Source organism: Bufo gargarizans, chromosome 10, assembly GCF_014858855.1.
Source record: "Bufo gargarizans isolate SCDJY-AF-19 chromosome 10, ASM1485885v1, whole genome shotgun sequence".
Classification (NCBI taxonomy): Eukaryota; Metazoa; Chordata; class Amphibia; order Anura; family Bufonidae; genus Bufo; species Bufo gargarizans.
The window spans coordinates 14,164,321-14,185,798 of NC_058089.1; the positions used below are offsets into that span (position 1 = coordinate 14,164,321).

The window sequence follows — 21,478 nt, forward strand, 5'->3', positions numbered from 1 at the left end:
GATCTCAGAGACCTGTGTGATGTGCACTGCAGGAGCCTGATAACTGTGGTCTGCACTGACATTTAATTGGGGCTCCATTGAAGACTTCATCCTAGGTAGGATGTAAGTACTGATTTGCCCTATCTCTCCACGGGCTACGACATGGCGACCGGAGTGCCTCCCCATATTGTATGTGGCGTTGTTCTCTTACCTAATCTCACATAAATATATTTATGCATGAGTTTATTCCTTCCCAAATCTTTTGAATTTACGTTACAATGAAAGTAAATTTGAGCACAACTTGAGGACGTCCAAAATATTATTCACAAGGGAATAGAGCGAGTATGATTGATTCTAGCCAATACAATTAAAGCCATGATGGGAGGAAATTGCTGTCTATCTATAATACACATAGGGAAGAGATTATTCATCCCCGAGCTATCTCCAGGACGTTTCCAGTCTATAATCTCAGATAACCGCCGCTCACTGCCTCAGCCGACCCCAGACCTCATTAATAAATTCCCATCCGATATCTCATTACCTAAACTGTCTCCTGATCAGCTCTCCCAACTTAATTAACCAGTAGAGCTCGCCGGAATATCACAGATCATCAAATCATCCAAAAATAACAAATCCCCAGGACGGCTAACTAACGAATACTCTAAAAATCACTTTCTCCTCATCTCCTCCCTAACTACCAGGAATTATCCATCTGAAATGCTCCGCACGACTGGTGGCCCTCTCTGAAACCGGGAAATCTCCGGAGCAGCCTGGGAGTTTCTGACCCATTTCTATTTTAACCCCTTCAGTACCGAGCCATTTTTTACCTTTTAAGGACCATGCAAAATTTTGGAAATCTGACGTGTCACTTTATGTGGTAATGTATAAAGAAATCCCGGCAACCGTATATCTTGCTTCAGAGTATGTTCTGTTATTTCTTAGTTGTCCAATATATGACGCGTTTCTCAATCCATTTGTGCCGAAACGCTTCATATATTGAATGACTAAGAAATAAAAGAATATGCTCTGAAAGATACGGTTTCCGGGATTTCTTTATACATTCCACGTGGAGCTTGCAACGTGAGCACAGGATTGAGTGCCGACTGGAGTCCGCTAATAACTTTGGAGCGCTTTTACTTATCCAAGTCATTCTGGAGGCCCCCCACCAGTGACCGATGCTTGGGCCCCCCCCCCCCACCAGTGACCGATGCTTGGGGCCCCCCCCCCCCACCAGTGACCGATGCTTGGGGCCCCCCCCCCCCCCACCAGTGACCGATGCTTGGGGCCCCCCCCCCCACCAGTGACCGATGCTTGGGGGCCCCCCCCCCACCAGTGACCGATGCTTGGGGGCCCCCCCCCCACCAGTGACCGATGCTTGGGGCCCCCCCCCCACCAGTGACCGATGCTTGGGGCCCCCCCCCCACCAGTGACCGATGCCTGGGGCCCCCCCCCCCCCACCAGTGACCGATGCCTGGGGCCCCACCAGTGACCGATGCCTGGGCAGCCCCCCCCCCCCCACCAGTGACCGATGCCTGGCCCCCCACCAGTGACTCTTTTGTGTTAATTACTTTATGTAATTTAGTATCTGCAAAAAGTTATTTTACTGGGCAAGCCTTCAACAAGATCATTAATAAATATATTACATAAAAGAGGGCAATCCTAACCCCTGTGCTACCCCGCTAGTGACGGTGACCCCTCTGGTACCCCACTGGTGACAGTGACCACTCCAGTACTAACCCCTGTGCTACCCCGCTAGTGACGGTGACCCCTCTGGTACCCCACTGGTGACAGTGACCACTCCAGTACTAACCCCTGTGCTACCCCGCTAGTGACGGTGACCTCTGTAGTACACCCACTAGTGAACCTTCCAATCCAACCCCTGTGCTACCCCGCTGGTGACCCCTCCAGTACTGACCCCTGTGCTACCCCTGCTAGTGACGGTGACCCCCTCCAATACTGACCCCTGTGGTACCCCCGCTAGTGACGGTGACCCCTCCAATACTGACCCCTGTGGTACCCCACCAGTGAACCCTCCAATCCTAACCCCTGTGCTACCCCGCTAGTGACGGTGACCCCTCTGCTACCCCGCTAGTGATGGTGACATTCTCCCCCCCAGTACTTACCCTTGTGCTACTCTACTAGTAATGGTGACACCTCTGATATGGACTCTCCTGTAGATTATATGAATCTTAGTCTTTATTAGATGTTTGTTAGTTTTTTTTTGTTTTTTTTATATTCTCCTCCGAGGGACAGGAGGCATGAGGATGGTGGGTGTGGTGGTTAGGATGATCTGACTCTTCCTATGCCCACCACCGCCCTTTACATGGGATGATAATTTTGCCAGATAATCTCTAAAGTGTTCATAGAAATACTTGTTAGCAATTCTCTGGCAGTGTAAAGCTGCTGCCGATCACCTGATGAACGAGCGAGTCTCTATGGGGATGAGCGATGGCAATAGTGATCACTGCTCCCTGTACTGTGGAGGAGATCGCTGCATGTAAATGTGTCTCCTCCACTGACGAGCAGGAGATTGTCAGGAAGGTACGCTTCTCTATGGGGATGAGCAATGGCAATAGTGATCACTGCTCCCTGTACTGTGGAGGAGATCGCTGCATGTAAATGTGTCTCCTCCACTGACGAGCAGGAGATTGTCAGGAAGGTACGCTTCTCTATGGGGATGAGCGATGGCAATAGTGATCACTGCTCCCTGTACTGTGGAGGAGATCGCTGCAGGTAAATGTGTCTCCTCCACCAACGAGTAGGAGATTCTAAGGATTGAACAATCGCTTGCAAAATTGGCCCATGTGAAGGTTCGTTCATGATTGTTTCTGGGCCTCGTTGTATTGGTTCGGTTAAGTTTAGTAGAAGGAAACCTCGCCCTGAGATCTCCAGGGAGTTTCAGTTTTTAAGTTGGATCCTTTGCGTATTTCTGTTCAGCTCAACTTCACAAACTCCAATTTTTCTTTTATAGGTTTGGAAACTGTAAAAGTAAAGCGTGTGGCGGCAGGTTCCTACCACTCGGTGGCGCTCTCAGGTGAGGCGTTTCTGTGTAATCATTAGGGTTAGGTTTAAGGGTCCATTCACACGTCCTTAGTGTATCGCGGATCCGCAAAACACCCGGCCGGCACCCCCATAGAACTGCCTATTCTTGTCTGCAATTGCAGAAAAGAATAGGACCTGCTCTATTTTTTTCCAGAGCTGCGGACCGGAAGATCGGGGCCGTGCTCCAGAAATGCCGATGCGGAGAGTCCATTCCTGCCCCATTGAGAATAAATGGGTCCGCTCCCGTTCCGGATATTGTGTAGCGGATGCGGACCCATTCCACGGACGTGTGAATGGACCCTAATTCTTATAATTGCTTTAGAAACGTTGCTTCTGTTCCTACAATTGTTGTCCTGAGAATGCGCCATCAATATAAAGGCGCTGGACAACCTGATGAAGTGGCGAGATGAAGAGAAAAACTGCTGCGCACAGCGGTATTTGTCCGGCTGTTTCTCAACATATTTGCCGTATCCTGCCATACTCTTCACGCTCCATGTGAGAGAGGGATGGTGCGGGGTCTGCACCATAGACAACGCTGCGTGCCTCTGTCTGACCTTTCTGTAACGGAATCATACTGACCGCTTTATGCTTAGGGAAATATCATTGTCATTGATACATTTTTGGATGGCATCAAAGTGAGCCCTGGGCATTGTGGTGCAGGACCTCAGTGGACCAATAGGCTTTTAGAGAAGTATTTTTTTTCACATACCGGTATTTAGAACCAGTCCCCAACACTGCTGGATTTCGCTCCTATTGGTGGGATGCCACCTGTATGGCCTGGCAAAAAAAAAAAAATGAACTGGGATTCGCCAAAATATACTGTTGGGCATAAATATGTGTTTGGTCCATGATAATTTGGAGCAGATCATCAGAAAAAAGTAATTTGAAAAATTCTATTCCTGGGATCCCTGCCATCTTTATGCGGAACCCTGCAGCGGAAAAATCTGGTACTTGGGGGGTGTAGGTGGTTGGGGGCAGCCAATTAGCCTCAGCTGTGGGCACCGCCTGAGCGTTAACCCTCCTGTGACTGCGAGGAGAAGGAGAGAACAAAATACCTAAATAACTGTTTGTTTATTTTTTTTTTACTGTTTTATATAAAAAAAAAAAAAAAAAAAGCTCCCTTTTATACAGTGGCAGTGATGGGGGTGAGAAATATCTTGGGGAGATTGAGTGAGTGGTTAACTTTTTTTTATTATTATTTTTTATTGAGGAGGCAGCTCTGCCACACAGGCTCAGCTCTCCCCCCTCTACTATGAGAAGCTGTGAGGAGATTGGAGCCTGTAACCGGCTTCTTTGCCGGCTTTTCTAGATTTTCCTGAGCAGACTAGCCAATCAGACCGATCACTGGCAAGGACCACTCTGATTGGTCCCTTGCCGGCATCACCGGAGTGTCCGCTGTCCGTGACAGCAGCGGTGTGAAACTTCTGCGTGTTTCAGCAGTGCTGAATAATTTGGGCATAACTGTACGCCAAGTTACTGCTACCCTTGGGCGTGCAGTTATGCCCTGGTGCGGGAAGGGGTTAAAAGACTATATCTATGGCTTGTCTGTCTCCAGCCTAGTGTAAACAGAAGACAGAGGGGGCGGTCCTCCATGCTGCATGTTTGCATCAGGCTGCAGAGTGAGGAGGCGTGTCTCTCAGTAATCCAATCTGATTGGCTGGCAGGGAGCTACTGGCTACAGCAAGTGTGTATGGGAAGTGAGGGAAAGCAGTGCTGGCCTCAGAGAACTGGCAGAGGAGCCATCTTGAGGAGGTCCTCATATTGTAGGGTTCAAAACTGCAATAACTAAGAGAAACTCAAGCAAAACAGTGGTAAGTGAGGAAACTAAAGATGGCTTTATGCATAATGCTGCTGCAGCAGTGACATATGCTAAAAAAAAATATGAAAACATGAGTTATACCCAGAAAGTCTTCCCAGTGCAGGAAATTATTAGGGATCTGATCATAATGAGTGGAATAAACCAGATAAAAAAAACTCTTCTTCCCTGGATCAGTAAAAAGAAAGGATCCTATTAAGGAGGATGTTTCTATATGGCAAAGTAGATCTAGGGGTAGATGCACCGGGATTAATAAAGGATCAGCTTTGCTGTTTGAAGATCGGAAAGATGTTGCCTCGAAGTCACTCTATCATGCCCTGCCATGTCTAGGAAGTTAGATGAGATTCCGTAGAAGGATACAGGGTTTTCCTGTAGCCACCTGCCCGAAGCCACTTCAAGGGTAAGAAGAGCAATAGATCTAAAGGCCTCCTCTTTAGACCCCAGTCAGCCAGCATTACTCAACTATGACGCCAGGCTTCAGGTGGAGGATAGCCTTGGATTTTTTTGAATAGGCTTGGCAGTGTATATCCGCAAGTTCTTGGGTAAGAAGTATCATAAAAGGTTAGGCTACTTTCACACTAGCGTTCGGGGCTCTGCTTGTGAGTTCCGTTTGAAGGCTCTCGCAAGCGGCCCCGAACGGATCCGTTCAGCCCTAATGCATTCTAAGTGGATGCGGATCCGCTCACAATGCATCAGTCTGGCAGCGTTTGGCCTCCGCTCCGCTCAGCAGGCGGACACCTGAACGCTGCTGAATGCAGACGATTCCGTCTGAACGGATCCCATCGTTTGCATTATAGGAGTGGATCCGTCTGTACAAATACCAGACGGATCCGCTCCGAACGCAAGTGTGAAAGTAGCATTACCAACTAAGCTTCAAAAGCCCCCTACCAAGAAGGGTCAGGGTCCCAAACCAAAGGTCAAGCTCTCCAAAGTAATTAGGGCTGTTAAGAAAAATCACAGAACTACTGGAAAGAGAGTAATTACTCCAGTACCACTGAAGTACTCTCTTCTGGTACCAAAGAAATTGTAGCACTCAGGAAGACAGGACCTGTCTTATGTCTGCGGCATGGAGGCCCAGATTGGCAGCACTATGAAGCGCTTCTGTAGGCTTTGGGGTCTGGGCCTCTGCACCACAAAAGATAAGACATGTCCTATCTTTGACCGTATCTTGTGGGTCACAGATCCATTCATGTCAGTGGGTCCGCAGCACGGAGTACACGCGGCCGGTGCCTGTATATTGCAGACCCGCTGTTTGGAGACCGAGGCTATGGGTGGCTGAGCAGATGCTATTTGTGTTCCTTTTCCTTTTGTGTAGTTGCAGGAGAACTGCATGGATGGGGCAGCAATAAACACGGGCAGCTTCTTCATTCTGAGCCCTTCCTACTGCAGCCTCGTAAGATGGATGGCGCAGCGTTCTCTGAAGAGAAGCTGAAGGCGGTGTGGAGTGGATGGAGCCATCTGGTCGCACAGTCTGGTAAGTGCCACCTGCGGAAGGTATTGGCCATCAGCACACATCAGTCTGTACAAGGCTACTTTCACACCAGCGTTTTGGCTGGATCCGTCACGGATCAGCAAAAACGCTTCCGTCACCATAAAGCAACCGTCTGCATCCGTTCTGAACCGATCTGTTTGTATTATCTTTAAAATGGCCAAGACGGATCCGTCATGAACTCCATTGAAAGTCAATGGAGGACGGATCCGTTTTCTATTGTGTCGGAGAAGATGTATCCGTCCCCATTGACTTGCATTGTGTGTCAGGACGGATCCGTCTTGCTCCGCACCACATCGTGGACAGAAAAATGTTGCTTGCGTTTCGTTTAGTTCGGAAGCATTCCCCTCCCGCTATTGAGATCTTATGACTGATCTCAATAGCGGAAAGGGAAAGCGCACACGTGAAAGTAGCCTAAGGCCTCATGCACACAACCGTATTTTGTTTCCGTGTCCGATCCGTTTTTTTTGCGGATAGGATGCGGACCCATTCATTTAAATGGGTCCGCAAAAAACACGGACACGTGCTGTCCGCATCAGTATGTCCGTTCCCTTGCTCCGCAAAAAAAATAGTGCATGTCCTATTTTTTTTTTTTTGTAGCTTGCGGACAAGGATAGGCATTATTACAAAAAAAACAGATGCCATACGTAACATCATCCCTTTTTTTTTTTTTGCCGACCGCAAAACGCATACGGTCGTGTGCATGAGGCCTATGGCCATACGGATGGTGTCCGGGTCTGTTCAGGAAAACTGATGGTTTTACACGCCAGTTCGGTCAGTTTTGTCTGAGATTGCGTTAAGTGTTTCAGTTTTTTCCATGTCGGGGCATGTGGAAAAAAAAAACTGAAGGATAACAATCTTCATCTCTTAGCAACCATCAGTGTAAGACGCATTGTATCCGGATGTAATCCGTCTTTCACTGAAGCCCTATTCACTTCTATGGAACCGGAGCTGCGAGAAAAACGCACAATACAGAACATGCTGCGATTTTCCTGAATGCAGAAACTATGTGTGAAAAACGAGGCTGCGCAGAACCATTCCAATAAATGGGTCAGGATTCGGTGAAATCTCGCTTGTGTGAAATGGGCCGAAATTGTTAGAATGCCGTGGTCTGTAGAGAGGTCTCCTGTCGGAGTCCTGCGCGCCGGGTGCCCTGTTCATGGCTGTCTGACTTTTCAGCTTGGCTCTATTTGATCTCGGACACTTTGACAGGAAAGCTATAGTTTTTGGGAAAAAAATTCTATTTTATTTCATTTTAATAAAAAAAGAATTGATATGGTGAAAGGTAGTGGAGCCGCTATAATGGTGATGGAAGTGGTCAGCCTCTCCTTGGGTGCGGAGTCCTTGTGGTCACCCTTACATTTTATGTCCAGCTTGGGGGGGGGGGGAGGGCACCAAGGCAGCCAGTCCGAGAGTGTCTGGAAATCTAGAGAACATTGGCACGTGACACTGAGCCGTGAAGAGACAGCTGAGCTGGGGTCTTCACTACCAGCCGTCTCACCATCAGCCCCACGCATGTAGACAAGCGTCCCGTACTCCTGAAGAAGCTACGGAAAATGCCCTCACTTTGTACAATGGTTTCATGGTTGGTTCTGTATTTTAGAGACTGGTAAAGTGTTCACTTGGGGAAGATCAGACTACGGACAGCTTGGTACCAGTGTGGGCTCTCCTTGTGCCAAGAGCCAAGAAGCTAAAGGGAAGTTCAAGCCCCCGCTGTGTGTCCCTGTCTTGACCGGAGCCTCTCAGGTATGATGCCGATCGTGGCCGTGGTCCGGACTCCCTTTCATCTCTTGTGGGTTGTGTTTTTGTAGCGAGGTATCGCATCTCCCTAAAAAGGGAAAACTCTGCCATCCTACAGAATCGGTATATACCGTCATCTCCACAATAAATGCACCGGAGTCAAAGAGAGAACGATGTCGCTCCCATCCAGTTCACCATCTCCCATAGGTACCTGTGGCCATTACTGCAATAACCCTAATGAAATCTCAGTGTTTTTTTTTTATTTATTTTTTTATTTTTTTATTTTACATGTTATTATAAATATTAAAAAAGAAAATCCTGAAATCCTGCAGTTTTCTCTCTGGTCGCTGGGTCTCATAATACTTCTCACCATCCGTAATAGGTGATGTTTCAGCTTATGTATTCCTTATCCCCCCCCCCCCCCCCCCCCCCGCCATACAGTGACCTGTACACAGGTATCATGTCAAGAAACATCTGCCATACAAGTCACTGGGAATGTCCTGTGTCCTCCGCCATACAGTGACCTGTACACAGGTATCATGTCCAGAAACATCTGCCATACAAGTCACTGGGAATGTCCTGTGTCCTCCTCCGCCATACAAGTCACTGGGAATGTCCTGTGTCCTCCTCCGCCATACAAGTCACTGGGAATGTCCTGTGTCCTCCTCCGCCATACAAGTCACTGGGAATGTCCTGTGTCCTCCTCCGCCATACAAGTCACTGGGAATGTCCTGTGTCCTCCTCCGCCATACAGTGACCTGTACACAAGTATCATGTCCAGAAACATCTGTCATACAAGTCACTGGGAATGTCCCGTGTCCTCCCCTCCGCCATACAGTGACCTGTACACAAGTATCATGTCCAGAAACATCTGCCATACAAGTCACTGGGAATGTCCCGTGTCCTCCTCCGCCATACAAGTCACTGGGAATGTCCCGTGTCCTCCCCTCCGCCATACAGTGACCTGTACACAGGTATCATGTCCAGAAACATCTGCCATACAAGTCACTGGGAATGTCCTGTTTCCTCCTCCGCCATACAAGTCACTGGGAATGTCCTGTGTCCTCCTCCGCCATACAAGTCACTGGGAATGTCCTGTTTCCTCCTCCGCCATACAAGTCACTGGGAATGTCCCGTGTCCTCCTCCGCCATACAAGTCACTGGGAATGTCCCGTGTCCTCCTCCGCCATACAAGTCACTGGGAATGTCCCGTGTCCTCCTCCGCCATACAAGTCACTGGGAATGTCCCGTGTCCTCCTCCGCCATACAAGTCACTGGGAATGTCCCGTGTCCTCCTCCGCCATACAAGTCACTGGGAATGTCCCGTGTCCTCCTCCGCCATACAAGTCACTGGGAATGTCCCGTGTCCTCCTCCGCCATACAAGTCACTGGGAATGTCCCGTGTCCTCCTCCGCCATACAAGTCACTGGGAATGTCCCGTGTCCTCCTCCGCCATACAAGTCACTGGGAATGTCCCGTGTCCTCCTCCGCCATACAAGTCACTGGGAATGTCCCGTGTCCTCCTCCGCCATACAAGTCACTGGGAATGTCCCGTGTCCTCCTCCGCCATACAAGTCACTGGGAATGTCCCGTGTCCTCCTCCGCCATACAAGTCACTGGGAATGTCCCGTGTCCTCCTCCGCCATACAAGTCACTGGGAATGTCCCGTGTCCTCCTCCGCCATACAAGTCACTGGGAATGTCCCGTGTCCTCCTCCGCCATACAAGTCACTGGGAATGTCCCGTGTCCTCCTCCGCCATACAAGTCACTGGGAATGTCCCGTGTCCTCCTCCGCCATACAGTGACCTGTACACAGGTATCATGTCCAGAAACATCTGCCATACAAGTCACTGGGAATGTCCTGTTTCCTCCTCCGCCATACAAGTCACTGGGAATGTCCTGTTTCCTCCTCCGCCATACAAGTCACTGGGAATGTCCTGTTTCCTCCTCCGCCATACAAGTCACTGGGAATGTCCTGTGTCCCCTCCGCCATACAAGTCACTGGGAATGTCCCGTTTCCTCCTCCGCCATACAAGTCACTGGGAATGTCCCGTGTCCTCCTCCGCCATACAAGTCACTGGGAATGTCCCGTGTCCTCCTCCGCCATACAAGTCACTGGGAATGTCCCGTGTCCTCCTCCGCCATACAAGTCACTGGGAATGTCCCGTGTCCTCCTCCGCCATACAAGTCACTGGGAATGTCCCGTGTCCTCCTCCGCCATACAAGTCACTGGGAATGTCCCGTGTCCTCCTCCGCCATACAAGTCACTGGGAATGTCCCGTGTCCTCCTCCGCCATACAAGTCACTGGGAATGTCCCGTGTCCTCCTCCGCCATACAAGTCACTGGGAATGTCCCGTGTCCTCCTCCGCCATACAAGTCACTGGGAATGTCCCGTGTCCTCCTCCGCCATACAAGTCACTGGGAATGTCCCGTGTCCTCCTCCGCCATACAAGTCACTGGGAATGTCCCGTGTCCTCCTCCGCCATACAAGTCACTGGGAATGTCCCGTGTCCTCCTCCGCCATACAAGTCACTGGGAATGTCCCGTGTCCTCCTCCGCCATACAAGTCACTGGGAATGTCCCGTGTCCTCCTCCGCCATACAAGTCACTGGGAATGTCCCGTGTCCTCCTCCGCCATACAAGTCACTGGGAATGTCCCGTGTCCTCCTCTGCCATACAAGTCACTGGGAATGTCCCGTGTCCTCCTCCGCCATACAAGTCACTGGGAATGTCCCGTGTCCTCCTCCGCCATACAAGTCACTGGGAATGTCCCGTGTCCTCCTCCGCCATACAAGTCACTGGGAATGTCCCGTGTCCTCCTCCGCCATACAAGTCAGCGGCAGATCTCTGAATGCTGTGAACTGCAGGTCAGAGAGGATGAGTTGCCGATATGAAGAAGTCCAGAAACAGAATACATTTCTGCATTCAGATTAGAAGAACCTGTACCGCACACACATCTCATGTTCATTAGTAAAGCTGCGTTCACAGGACGTATGACTACAGTTTACTTCGGGACCCTCAGCTGATGGAAAGGAAGAGCCGCTAAGGGGCCTGAAGGGTCTTCTCTTCCAAGGATTGGCTGATTCTCCGCATCAGACGTTCTTGCTAATGTTTGATCCCAGTAATTGACTTGTGTAAATGTGGCTCTCATCATCTGTAAGCCAAACGCTGGCGTCGGTGATGGCCTCTCATGTGACGTATACCAATCGTCTGTTTCCTGCACAATATGGCAGGTGAATGGGGGTAAATGATCGCAATAACGATTGATTGGCTCATTTTCACCCTTTGAAAAGCGTTTTAACAGGTGCCGTTGAGCGCTAATTATTGGCTTGGCATCCGGTGGTGTCGGAGTGCCCATAGTCTTTACAAGAGACAGAGATCTGTAGAAGTATAGAAATAGATGTACCACAGACTAGTGATCGCTGCGCAGAAGCCGACTGTGCATGTGCTATACCCACATGTCAGCGGTTCATGGACAGTCTGTGTCTGTGCTGCCTGTGCCGCTACTATTGGGCCAGCCAGCAGATATTGCGTGGACACCCGGCACCCCCGCCCGTCAGCTGTACGAGCGCTGCCTTCTCCTCTGCACCTGCCAGCGGTTTTCTATGGGACGGCTTCTAGATCATTACTTATCGACCGCTGTAAAGACGGCTCAGGTGACACAAGAAGAGACGGACACCCTCCAGGCCCACTTTAGGTTCCCAGACACCAAATGTCGTCTAAAGCTGCTAGACTCTGCGCTTTCCAGTATTACTTGGGCACAATGTGGCGTTTTCACCCGCATGTAGTTTAATCTTGGCCTCATTTCCTTGTACGAATCTTCTGGGGCTTTGACTAAGTTCTAGCCTTCAGACAGCCTGTGGAAGTAAGATGGATTCACGACTACCTGCCACTCCATTGTGCTTCTGTCCTTTTGGCTGTGCCCATGTCACTGCCCGGTTCTGCAGGCTCTTCCGCTGGCGTGTCGGCCAGATCTGCTCCATGGTCTTCCTCTTCAGCCAGGTGGTCACATGAGCAAGGCCTAGATTACAGAATCGGGAGCATGATGGAGTGGTAAGTAGTGGTGAAACCGTTCATCTTTTACAGGTTGTTTTGATGATAAACTTCATTTTAGTTCATTCAGTCCTGATGGCAGCTGGCACGTCAAGGGGCACAGGTACCAGGCTGTCGAGCGGCGCGGCCTGCCTCAACCACATGAGTTTCTCCACTGCTGTCTTCCTGGACTCTGGGTTATGCTGCCATAGCTTGTCATCAAATTTCCTGTCTGTCCCTATGGATGCAGGATTGGTCAGAGCTACTGATTTGCTCTGTAAAGCACCAACATATTGTGTAGCACTTTCCAATCAGAGGGAACAATTACAGACACAATCGGACAGAGTAACAGAGTAACAAAACAATCTAAAGAACAGGAGCGAGGACGTGATCACAAGAGCTTACCATCTATGAGGAGATGGATGAATAACCCAGGAGGAGCGAGGACCTGATCACAAGAGCTTATCATCTATGAGGAGATGGATGAATAACCCAGGAGGAGCGAGGACCTGATCACAAGAGCTTATCATCTATGAGGAGATGGAGGAAACCCAGGAGGAGCGAGGACTTGATCCCAAGAGCTTACCATCTATGAGGAGATGGAGGAAACCCAGGAGGAGCGAGGACCTGATCACAAGAGCTTATCATCTATAAGGAGATGGATGAATAACCCAGGAGGAGCGAGGACCTGATCACAAGAGCTTACCATCTATGAGGAGATGGAGGAAACCCAGGAGGAGCGAGGATCTGATCACAAGAGCTTACCATCTATGAGGAGATGGATGAATAACCCAGGAGGAGCGAGGACCTGATCACAAGAGCTTACCATCTATGAGGAGATGGAGGAAACCCAGGAGGAGCGAGGACTTGATCCCAAGAGCTTACCATCTATGAGGAGATGGAGGAAACCCAGGAGGAGCGAGGACCTGATCACAAGAGCTTATCATCTATGAGGAGATGGATGAATAACCCAGGAGGAGCGAGGACTTGATTACAAGAGCTTATAATCTTGCGCCAAATATAATAAAACTGAAAAACACTTAAATGGTCACTAACTTTGCTAATTGCTTCTCCCTTTGATCATATTACAAATGTCAACGCAAGACAATGGAGAGGGGAAGGGGCTGGAGCTACATGGGCCTAAGGTCAGTACCTCTCTGTAAAGTCCTCCATGTTCCTGGGGCTGCTGAGTGCATAAGAGAAGTTTAGGAAGCGGATTCTCCTCTACTGTCTGTGTGCAGCGGATGGCAGCTCGTCTGCACCCACCATGCCCGGGAGAACGGCAAACTAGACACTCAGTATGCACAGTGGAAAACTGCTAGAAAAGGCCAGTGATAGACTGTTACTCCTCACACTGTACTACTGATTAATGGGTTAGGTTTGTTTAACCCCTTAATGACTAGCCTGCTTTGGACTTCCCTTTTTTTCCTTGTCTCCTTCCAAGAGCTATAACTTTATTTGTTTGATGTGTGTGTGTGTGTGTGTGTGTGTGTGTGTAGCAGCACACCACTAAATACACTGAGACTGAGTATACAGGTGAATGTGTGAACAGGGTCAAATACATGACGCCAATATTTACTGCAAATGCAGTGAAGAAGCTCTTAGAGCATATTATTGATCAAAAATATGTCGGACCCACTTACCAGACGACAAGGTAGCTTCTTATCAGGTGGGACCTACTCTAACATGGAGGGTCCAGCTCCATTTTCACTCTGATTTAAAAACACCAAGGGCTGGGGGATGGGCGGGGAGTGCTAAGTTCCAAAGAGGATGCCTGGTCCTCTATAATATACATATAAGCACAAATAAGAAGCACCTGATAAGAAGCTACCTTGTCGTCTGGTAGGTGGGCATATAAAATAGTAAATATTGGCGTCATGTATTTGACCCTGTTCACACATTCACCTGTATACTCAGTCTTAGTGTATTTAGTGGTGTGCTGCTACTTTATTTGTTTGCTGTATTATTGCCGCGTAGCTTGCACCTGCGATTTGTCTCAGGAAGTTTTTTTGCTTATATGTATATATATATGTATGTATGTCTATGTGTGTGTATATGTATATATATGTGTGTGTGTATGTGTATATGTATGTGTATATATATATATATATATCTCTATCTCTATCTATCTATCTATCTATCTCTCTCACACACACATTTATTTATTTTAGTCAGTGTAGCCATATGTGGGACGAGTTGGTGCTGCTTTGGGGTGCACAACTTACTGATTTAATTTTTATTAACTCTTTCCGGGAGGGGGATAGGAATTCTTACGTTATAAATTTTGCGGCATTCATTTTTCAGCCTAAAGAACATGATAGCTTTATTCTCTCTGGGTCAGTATGATTACAGCGATGCCAAATATATACAGTAAATTTTTTTTTTTTCATGGCGTTCACTGTACAGGATAATTTGGATATTATTTGCATAGTGCAGGTTCTTACAGACACGTGGAGATTTGCATTGAAAAATGGAAAAAAATTTGCCCACGGCATGTGAGGGTTACACAGCCTGGATCGGTGCTCCTGCCATTCCAGGCTATTAGACTGGGCCGCCATGAAAAGTCGGCACTCCAGCCTAAAGCCCCTTAATGAGCACCGTAAAAAGGGGTATTGCTGGTCACTATGGGGTTAAAGCTTAGTGACGCATTACAACTGACACTGCAAATGATAAAGTCCCCTGTATGATTGCAGGACATAGCATTCTATGGAAGATTAGGAATCAGGTGCAGGGTTCGTCCACGTTTCTACATGAATGCTTCATTTGTTGGCATCTCTGATGGATGGTGATGTCCTCGGGGACGCCTCCTCATAGATGAATGAGCTTCTGCACAACTATGAATTCATTCTCCCAAAATAGGACGAAGCTGCGTGCCCAGGAGCCTCTGCACTGAGGCCAGGGTGAAGCCAGGAGCCTCTGCACTGAGGGCAAGATGGAGCTGTGAGCCCAGCAACCTCTGCACTGAGGCCAGGATGGAGCCGTGAGCCCAGGAGCCTCTGCACCGAGGCCAGGGTGAAGCCAGGAGCCTCTGCACTGAGGCCAGGATGGAGCCGTGAGCCCAGGAGCCTCTGCACTGAGGCCAGGGTGAAGCCAGGAGCCTCTGCACTGAGGGCAAGATGGAGCTGTGAGCCCAGCAACCTCTGCACTGAGGCCAGGGTGAAGCCAGGATCCTCTGCACTGAGGCCAGGATGGAGCCGTGAGCCCAGGATCCTCTGCACTGAGGCCAGGATGGAGCCGTGAGCCCAGGATCCTCTGCACTGAGGCCAGGATGGAGCTGTGAGCCCAGGAGCCTCTGCACTGAGGCCAGGGTGAAGCCAGGAGCCTCTGCACTGAGGCCAGGATGGAGCCGTGAGCCCAGGAGCCTCTGCACTGAGGCCGGGATGGAGCCGTGAGCCCAGGAGCCTCTGCACTGAGGCCGGGATGGAGCCGTGAGCCCAGGAGCCTCTGCACTGAGGCCGGGATGGAGCCGTGAGCCCAGGATCCTCTGCACTGAGGCCAGGATGGAGCCGTGAGCCCAGGATCCTCTGCACTGAGGCCAGGATGGAGCCGTGAGCCCAGGAGCCTCTGCACTGAGGCCGGGATGGAGCCGTGAGCCCAGGAGCCTCTGCACTGAGGCCGGGATGGAGCCGTGAGCCCAGGATCCTCTGCACTGAGGCCGGGATGGAGCCGTGAGCCCAGGAGCCTCTGCACTGAGGCCGGGATGGAGCCGTGAGCCCAGGATCCTCTGCACTGAGGCCGGGGTGGAGCCGTGAGCCCAGGATCCTCTGCACTGAGGCCGGGGTGAAGCCGTGAGCCCAGGAGCCTCTGCACTGAGGCCGGGGTGAAGCCGTGAGCCCAGGAGCCTCTGCACTGAGGCCGGGATGGAGCCGTGAGCCCAGGAGCCTCTGCACTGAGGCCGGGATGGAGCCGTGAGCCCAGGAGCCTCTGCACTGAGGCCGGGATGGAGCCGTGAGCCCAGGAGCCTCTGCACTGAGGCCGGGATGGAGCCGTGAGCCCAGGAGCCTCTGCACTGAGGCCGGGATGGAGCCGTGAGCCCAGGAGCCTCTGCACTGAGGCCGGGATGGAGCCGTGAGCCCAGGAGCCTCTGCACTGAGGCCGGGATGGAGCCGTGAGCCCAGGAGCCTCTGCACTGAGGCCGGGATGGAGCCGTGAGCCCAGGAGCCTCTGCACTGAGGCCGGGATGGAGCCGTGAGCCCAGGAGCCTCTGCACTGAGGCCGGGATGGAGCCGTGAGCCCAGGAGCCTCTGCACTGAGGCCGGGATGGAGCCGTGAGCCCAGGATCCTCTGCACTGAGGCCGGGATGGAGCCGTGAGCCCAGGATCCTCTGCACTGAGGCCGGGATGGAGCCGTGAGCCCAGGATCCTCTGCACTGAGGCCGGGATGGAGCCGTGAGCCCAGGATCCTCTGCACTGAGGCCGGGATGGAGCCGTGAGCCCAGGAGGCTCTGCACTGAGGCCAGGGTGAAGCCAGGAGCCTCTGCACTGAGGCCGGGGTGAAGCCAGGATTGAAGGGATTTTCCCATCTAAGAGAATGGGGACAAATCGCTAGGATCCCCTACAGGTGGGACCCACACCAAGAACGGATCCCTGAAAGTGATGGAGGGCGCAATCTGCGTGTGCAGCCAACCGCCCATCTATTTGTATGGGGCTGCCAAAAATAGCAGAGCGCTGGCACAGCTATTTCCGTTGACCCCATACAAATGAATAGGAGCGGTGGCTGCGCAAGCGTGGTGCCCTCCCTCTCACTACTATGGGCCACCACCTTCCTCGCTCCGTTCTCGGTGTCTCTCTGGGACACACACCTATCAGACCTATCCTAGCGATATGCCCCATTGCCTCTGATGGGAATACCCCTTTTAAGGTCAGCTTCGTGTAAGTGACTGTTTCTGGAAGGCAGCCGCCTATATATATATATATATATATATATATATATATATATATATATATATATATATATATATATATATATATATATATATATATATATATATATATATATATATAATAAACGAAAAAAGTAGCAGCACACCACTATATGCACCAAGACTGGACAAACAAATACATGTATGAACAGGGTCAAATAAATGACAGCAATACTTACTGCAAATGCAGTAAAGAAGCTCTTAGCGCATATTATTGATCAAAAATATGTCGGGCCCACCTACCAGACGGCAAGGTAGCTTCTTATCAGGTGGGACCTACTCTAACATGGAGGGTCCAGCTCCATTTTCACTCTGAGCTCCATTTTGTCTCAGGAGGTGCTGTTCCGTTTTTCGTTTGTATGTATATTATAGAGGACCAGGCATCCTCTTTGGAACTTAGCACTCCTCGCCCATCCCCCACCCCTTGGTGGTTTTAAATCAGAGTGAAAATGGAGCTGGACCCTCCATGTTAGAGTAGGTCCCACCTGATAAGAAGCTACCTTGCCGTCTGGTAGGTGGGCCCGACATATTTTTGATCAATAATATGCGCTAAGAGCTTCTTTACTGCATTTGCAGTAAGTATTGCTGTCATTTATTTGACCCTGTTCATACATGTATTTGTTTGTCCAGTCTTGGTGCATATAGTGGTGTGCTGCTACTTTTTTCGTTTATTGTATTATTGCCCGGTATGCCTGCACCCGCGATTTGTCTCAGGAGGTGCTGTTCCGTTTTTCGTTTGTGTGTGTATATATATATATATATATAATTTTCTAACCGTTGACGACCCCGCTCATGTCCCCCAAGCAATTTGTTAAAGTTTCTTTCTTTTGCTTCACAGGTTGCCTGCGGGTCAGAACATAACCTGGCATTATGCGGTAAGTTTTGTTACCTGCCCCCGTGTAACTCTTTGTTTCTAGGAGAAGTTATGGATTTACAGGTAAAGCTAGTCCTCGGCGGGCAGGACTCGGCAGAGGTCATTGTGCAGGGAGGTGGAGTAGATAAGCTGTGATATGGCCTATTGTCAATGGTGGATGCCGTCTTATCTATACACAGAGATACTATCTTTACAGGCAGGATTAGAATAGCATGCCCAGAAGACTCTCCCGTAGAGGTCAATGAGGGCCCCTCCTGTCCATTGTGTCTATGGCCCATGGGGCTGCCATAATGCAATTTTTTTTTAATGCTGTGTGGATGCTGTTAAAAGCATCTCAGGCAAGATGGCCGCCCCCATAATAATGTTCAGGGTGGCTGCCCCCATAATAATGTTAAGGAAATAGAATTTAAAAAAATCTACAATCAGAAAATAAAAACAGGTTAGAAAAAATGGAGACGAGTCGCTACCTGATTTTTAACTGGCAGATAACATTTTTGGGGACACATTTCCTTTAAACTGCAATGTATTGAAAGGTGTCACATCAGGCCCACCGAGGGATGGGTGGGGATGTCCTCTGGCACATTTCCTGTTGGGTACACTGGTTTCTGTCTGACACGTGAAGGTCGAGCTCTGGAATTTCATCTGTATTATTCCGGATTCCATAAGTAATCTCCGTAAATTCCCGTCTGTGTAAACCATACGTTTCCCAGTGACCGCTGCAGAATGGAAGGTAACAGAAGATTGTGCTGCTGCGGAGCAGATCCGGGGCATAAATGGGAACGTTCCTCCGAGGCTCAGTGGTTAACCACGAGGGGGAAGCAGAGCGCCGCTGAAAATCTCATTATCAGGAGCTGGCACCAGAAATCACCGAGCTGCTGCGCTCAAGGTCAGGGGCCAAATTATCCAGGGATTTGACATTGATCTCCAGACTGCAGTCCTCTAATATTTCTCACTAGATGTGGGTATTCTGTAACGGGTGGCTTTTATGAACAGCCTGGGAGGAGACCAAGGGAAGACGGAATGATATGAAGGTGTTTCCTGTGACCTTGGCGTATATTGCAATGAGTGACTGCAGCGGTCAGTGCAGGACGCAGAGCTGGTGAACAAACGGGCAGTAGGGTCATCATGACAACTGAAGACCCCTTTGTGAGGGGTTTGGGCCGAGCCCACAGAAAAGCTGCTCGCTATGTGGGACTGCAGACCGGAAAGCGGTTTTCTGGGTGTCTAACTTTGATGATGGTGGCGTTCTGCCACCCCTGCCGATCTGCTGTTTGAAAATGCCACGGTACTCATGGGGTGCAGTGTCCCTTCCTCGCCCAGTGATGTCACAGGGCCAAGCCGTAGCTCGGTCACATTTAAGTGATGACCTGAGGCTAGTTTGTCAATTTTAATCACCCGGAAACCCCTTTTTAATACTCCATTAACCCAGCTTGCCTCTCTTCCACCAATTTCAGAAATAACTATTAGGGTACGTCCACGTGTGGCAGAAAATCGGCGGCGGATCAAGAAGCAAACAGCCTGAAATGGACTGTTTGTTTTTATTATTATGGGGAACATGGCTGACGGGATTGCAGCGTGTCCTCCACTGCTTTTATTGCAAAACCTGCGATATGAATTGACGCGCTGCAGATTGGATGAAATGACACCCCCTTTAAAAGGGGTTCTCCGGGGTTTTACTATTGATGACCTATCCTCAGGACCACTATCAGATACCTGGGACCCCCGCAGCTCAGCCGTATGAAGAGACGCTGCGTGCCTTGCCTTCATACAGCTAACTGATTGGCATAGGTCATCAATATTAAAAGCCCGGAGAACCCCTTGTAAAGCGTCCTGGCTAAGGCCGGCCACACACATGCGATTAGTGGTGGCCGTCAGCTCTCTACAGACCCTCCTGAGATATACACGCTGGTGGCTTACCTGCCAAATCAAAATGCTCGACCTGTCTGTCGGAAGATGCTGAAAGCTGCAGGTTCGGCCAATGTGTATGACAAGCTTAACGGTTAGAGGTCCTAGACTAATGGTGTGGACAGGCTGCTGACATCAATGGCGGCTGAAGACTCCATCCGGCAGCAGTGACCAAAAGAGTCGGTGAGTTCTTTCAGAATGGCCGCCTGGGTTGGAGACTGGACGGTCAGTGTAAGAAATAGTGACAAGGACGGACCCAATGACCAGAGGTGATGAGACCCCGTCTGCAGGTGACATTTCTCGTACAGTCGAGACCTTTCTCGGCTCTTGTCTCTTCTGAAGGACGGTCCCGTAGTTTCTGCTTATTCACCATTTGCATTTTTCACTTTCATGAATTTGCTTTTCGCAAAGTCTTGTGACTTCTCCTGATCTCCGACTTTTACTGTGAATCCCTTCTCCCTGTAATGACGAGCTGTGTTGCCTTTCATTTTTGTGAAGGTCTTGTGCCAAGTGGCTCTTTCTTTGTATTCAGGGAATGCGGTTTATTCCTGGGGATGGAACGAGCATGGGATGTGTGGAAACAGCGATGAAGACGCGGTCCCTGCTCCAGCAGCGGTCAGCCTCCAGGCTCCCGGCAGAGTGGAGCTGATCGGATGCGGAGCCGGACACTCCATGGTTCTGTGCACCGGCCACAGCTCATCCGGATGCATTTTCTATGGACACCGATGATTCATAGATCTACCGAATTTCATTGGTTCATTCAAGAAAGCGGAATAAATGTGTGTAATGCTGAAACTGCTGTCATTGTGAGTGGGATGGGAGACCGCCATCAGACACATGGGACAGCCTCACTCCGCTTAACGGAGGAATGGTATATTATAGGGGGCCTCCAGACATCATGTGTTCAGTACAGGAAACACAGTCCGTGTGGGAGTGGGATTTCCCATTATGGACCCTGTTCGATTCAGTCTCTGCCATAATGCTGTCGGTATAATTCTGTGGAAGAAAGGTCGGGCAGAGAGGCACTGAAGTATTAATCATTACAATGCTGTGTGATCCAGGTAACGGAGCAGTGTCCATAATGGAAAATCTCGCTTCCACGCAGATTGTGTTCATCTGAAAGAGGCCTTAAAGAGGACCTTTCACCGATCCTGACATTGTGAACTAAGTATCATGCCATATACAGCGGCGCCCAGGGATCTCACTGCACTTACTATTATCTCTGGACGCCGCTCCGTTCTCCCGTTATGTCCTCCGGTATGTTCGGGGACTTGGTTATAGTAGGCGGAGTCTGCCCTTGTTCTGCTAGGTGTCTCCTCCTCCCAGGCTGTGAGCTCTGCGCTGCGATTGGCCAGCGCTACAGCCTAGGAGAAGGAGACGCCCAGCAGAACAAGGGCAGACTCCGCCTACTATAACCAAGTCCCCGAAGATACCAGAGAACGGCGCGGCGTCCAGGGATAATAGTAAGTGCAAGTAGATCCCTGGGCCCCGCAGGATTTCGGGAGCAGGGTGACATAAGCAGAGCACTTGCTGAAAGCCAGGAGAGGAGTTCTTGACCAGTAACTCCAAAGGGGCACTTACAGCAAAAATAGCCATTATCATTTGCATCTCTCTTCCAACTTTTCCCCTCACATCACAGCCACAAACGCTAAAGGTGAATTTACACGAGTTATTGGAAA

At 50.0% G+C, this 21,478-nt stretch overlaps 1 protein-coding gene across 1 annotated transcript in view; it reads left to right on the plus strand.

Annotated features, from left to right (window-relative positions):
- SERGEF (secretion regulating guanine nucleotide exchange factor) overlaps nucleotides 1-20,594 on the plus strand; it is a 31,532-nt gene extending 10,938 nt beyond the window's left edge. Inside the window, exons 7-11 of the mRNA XM_044270139.1 lie at nucleotides 2,951-3,013; nucleotides 6,153-6,311; nucleotides 7,930-8,072; nucleotides 17,859-17,895; nucleotides 20,332-20,594. Coding sequence (XP_044126074.1) covers nucleotides 2,951-3,013; nucleotides 6,153-6,311; nucleotides 7,930-8,072; nucleotides 17,859-17,895; nucleotides 20,332-20,528 — 599 coding nt within the window. The 3' untranslated portion in view covers nucleotides 20,529-20,594. The remainder of the gene's footprint in view (nucleotides 1-2,950; nucleotides 3,014-6,152; nucleotides 6,312-7,929; nucleotides 8,073-17,858; nucleotides 17,896-20,331) is intronic.
- Nucleotides 20,595-21,478: the final 884 nt, after the last annotated feature.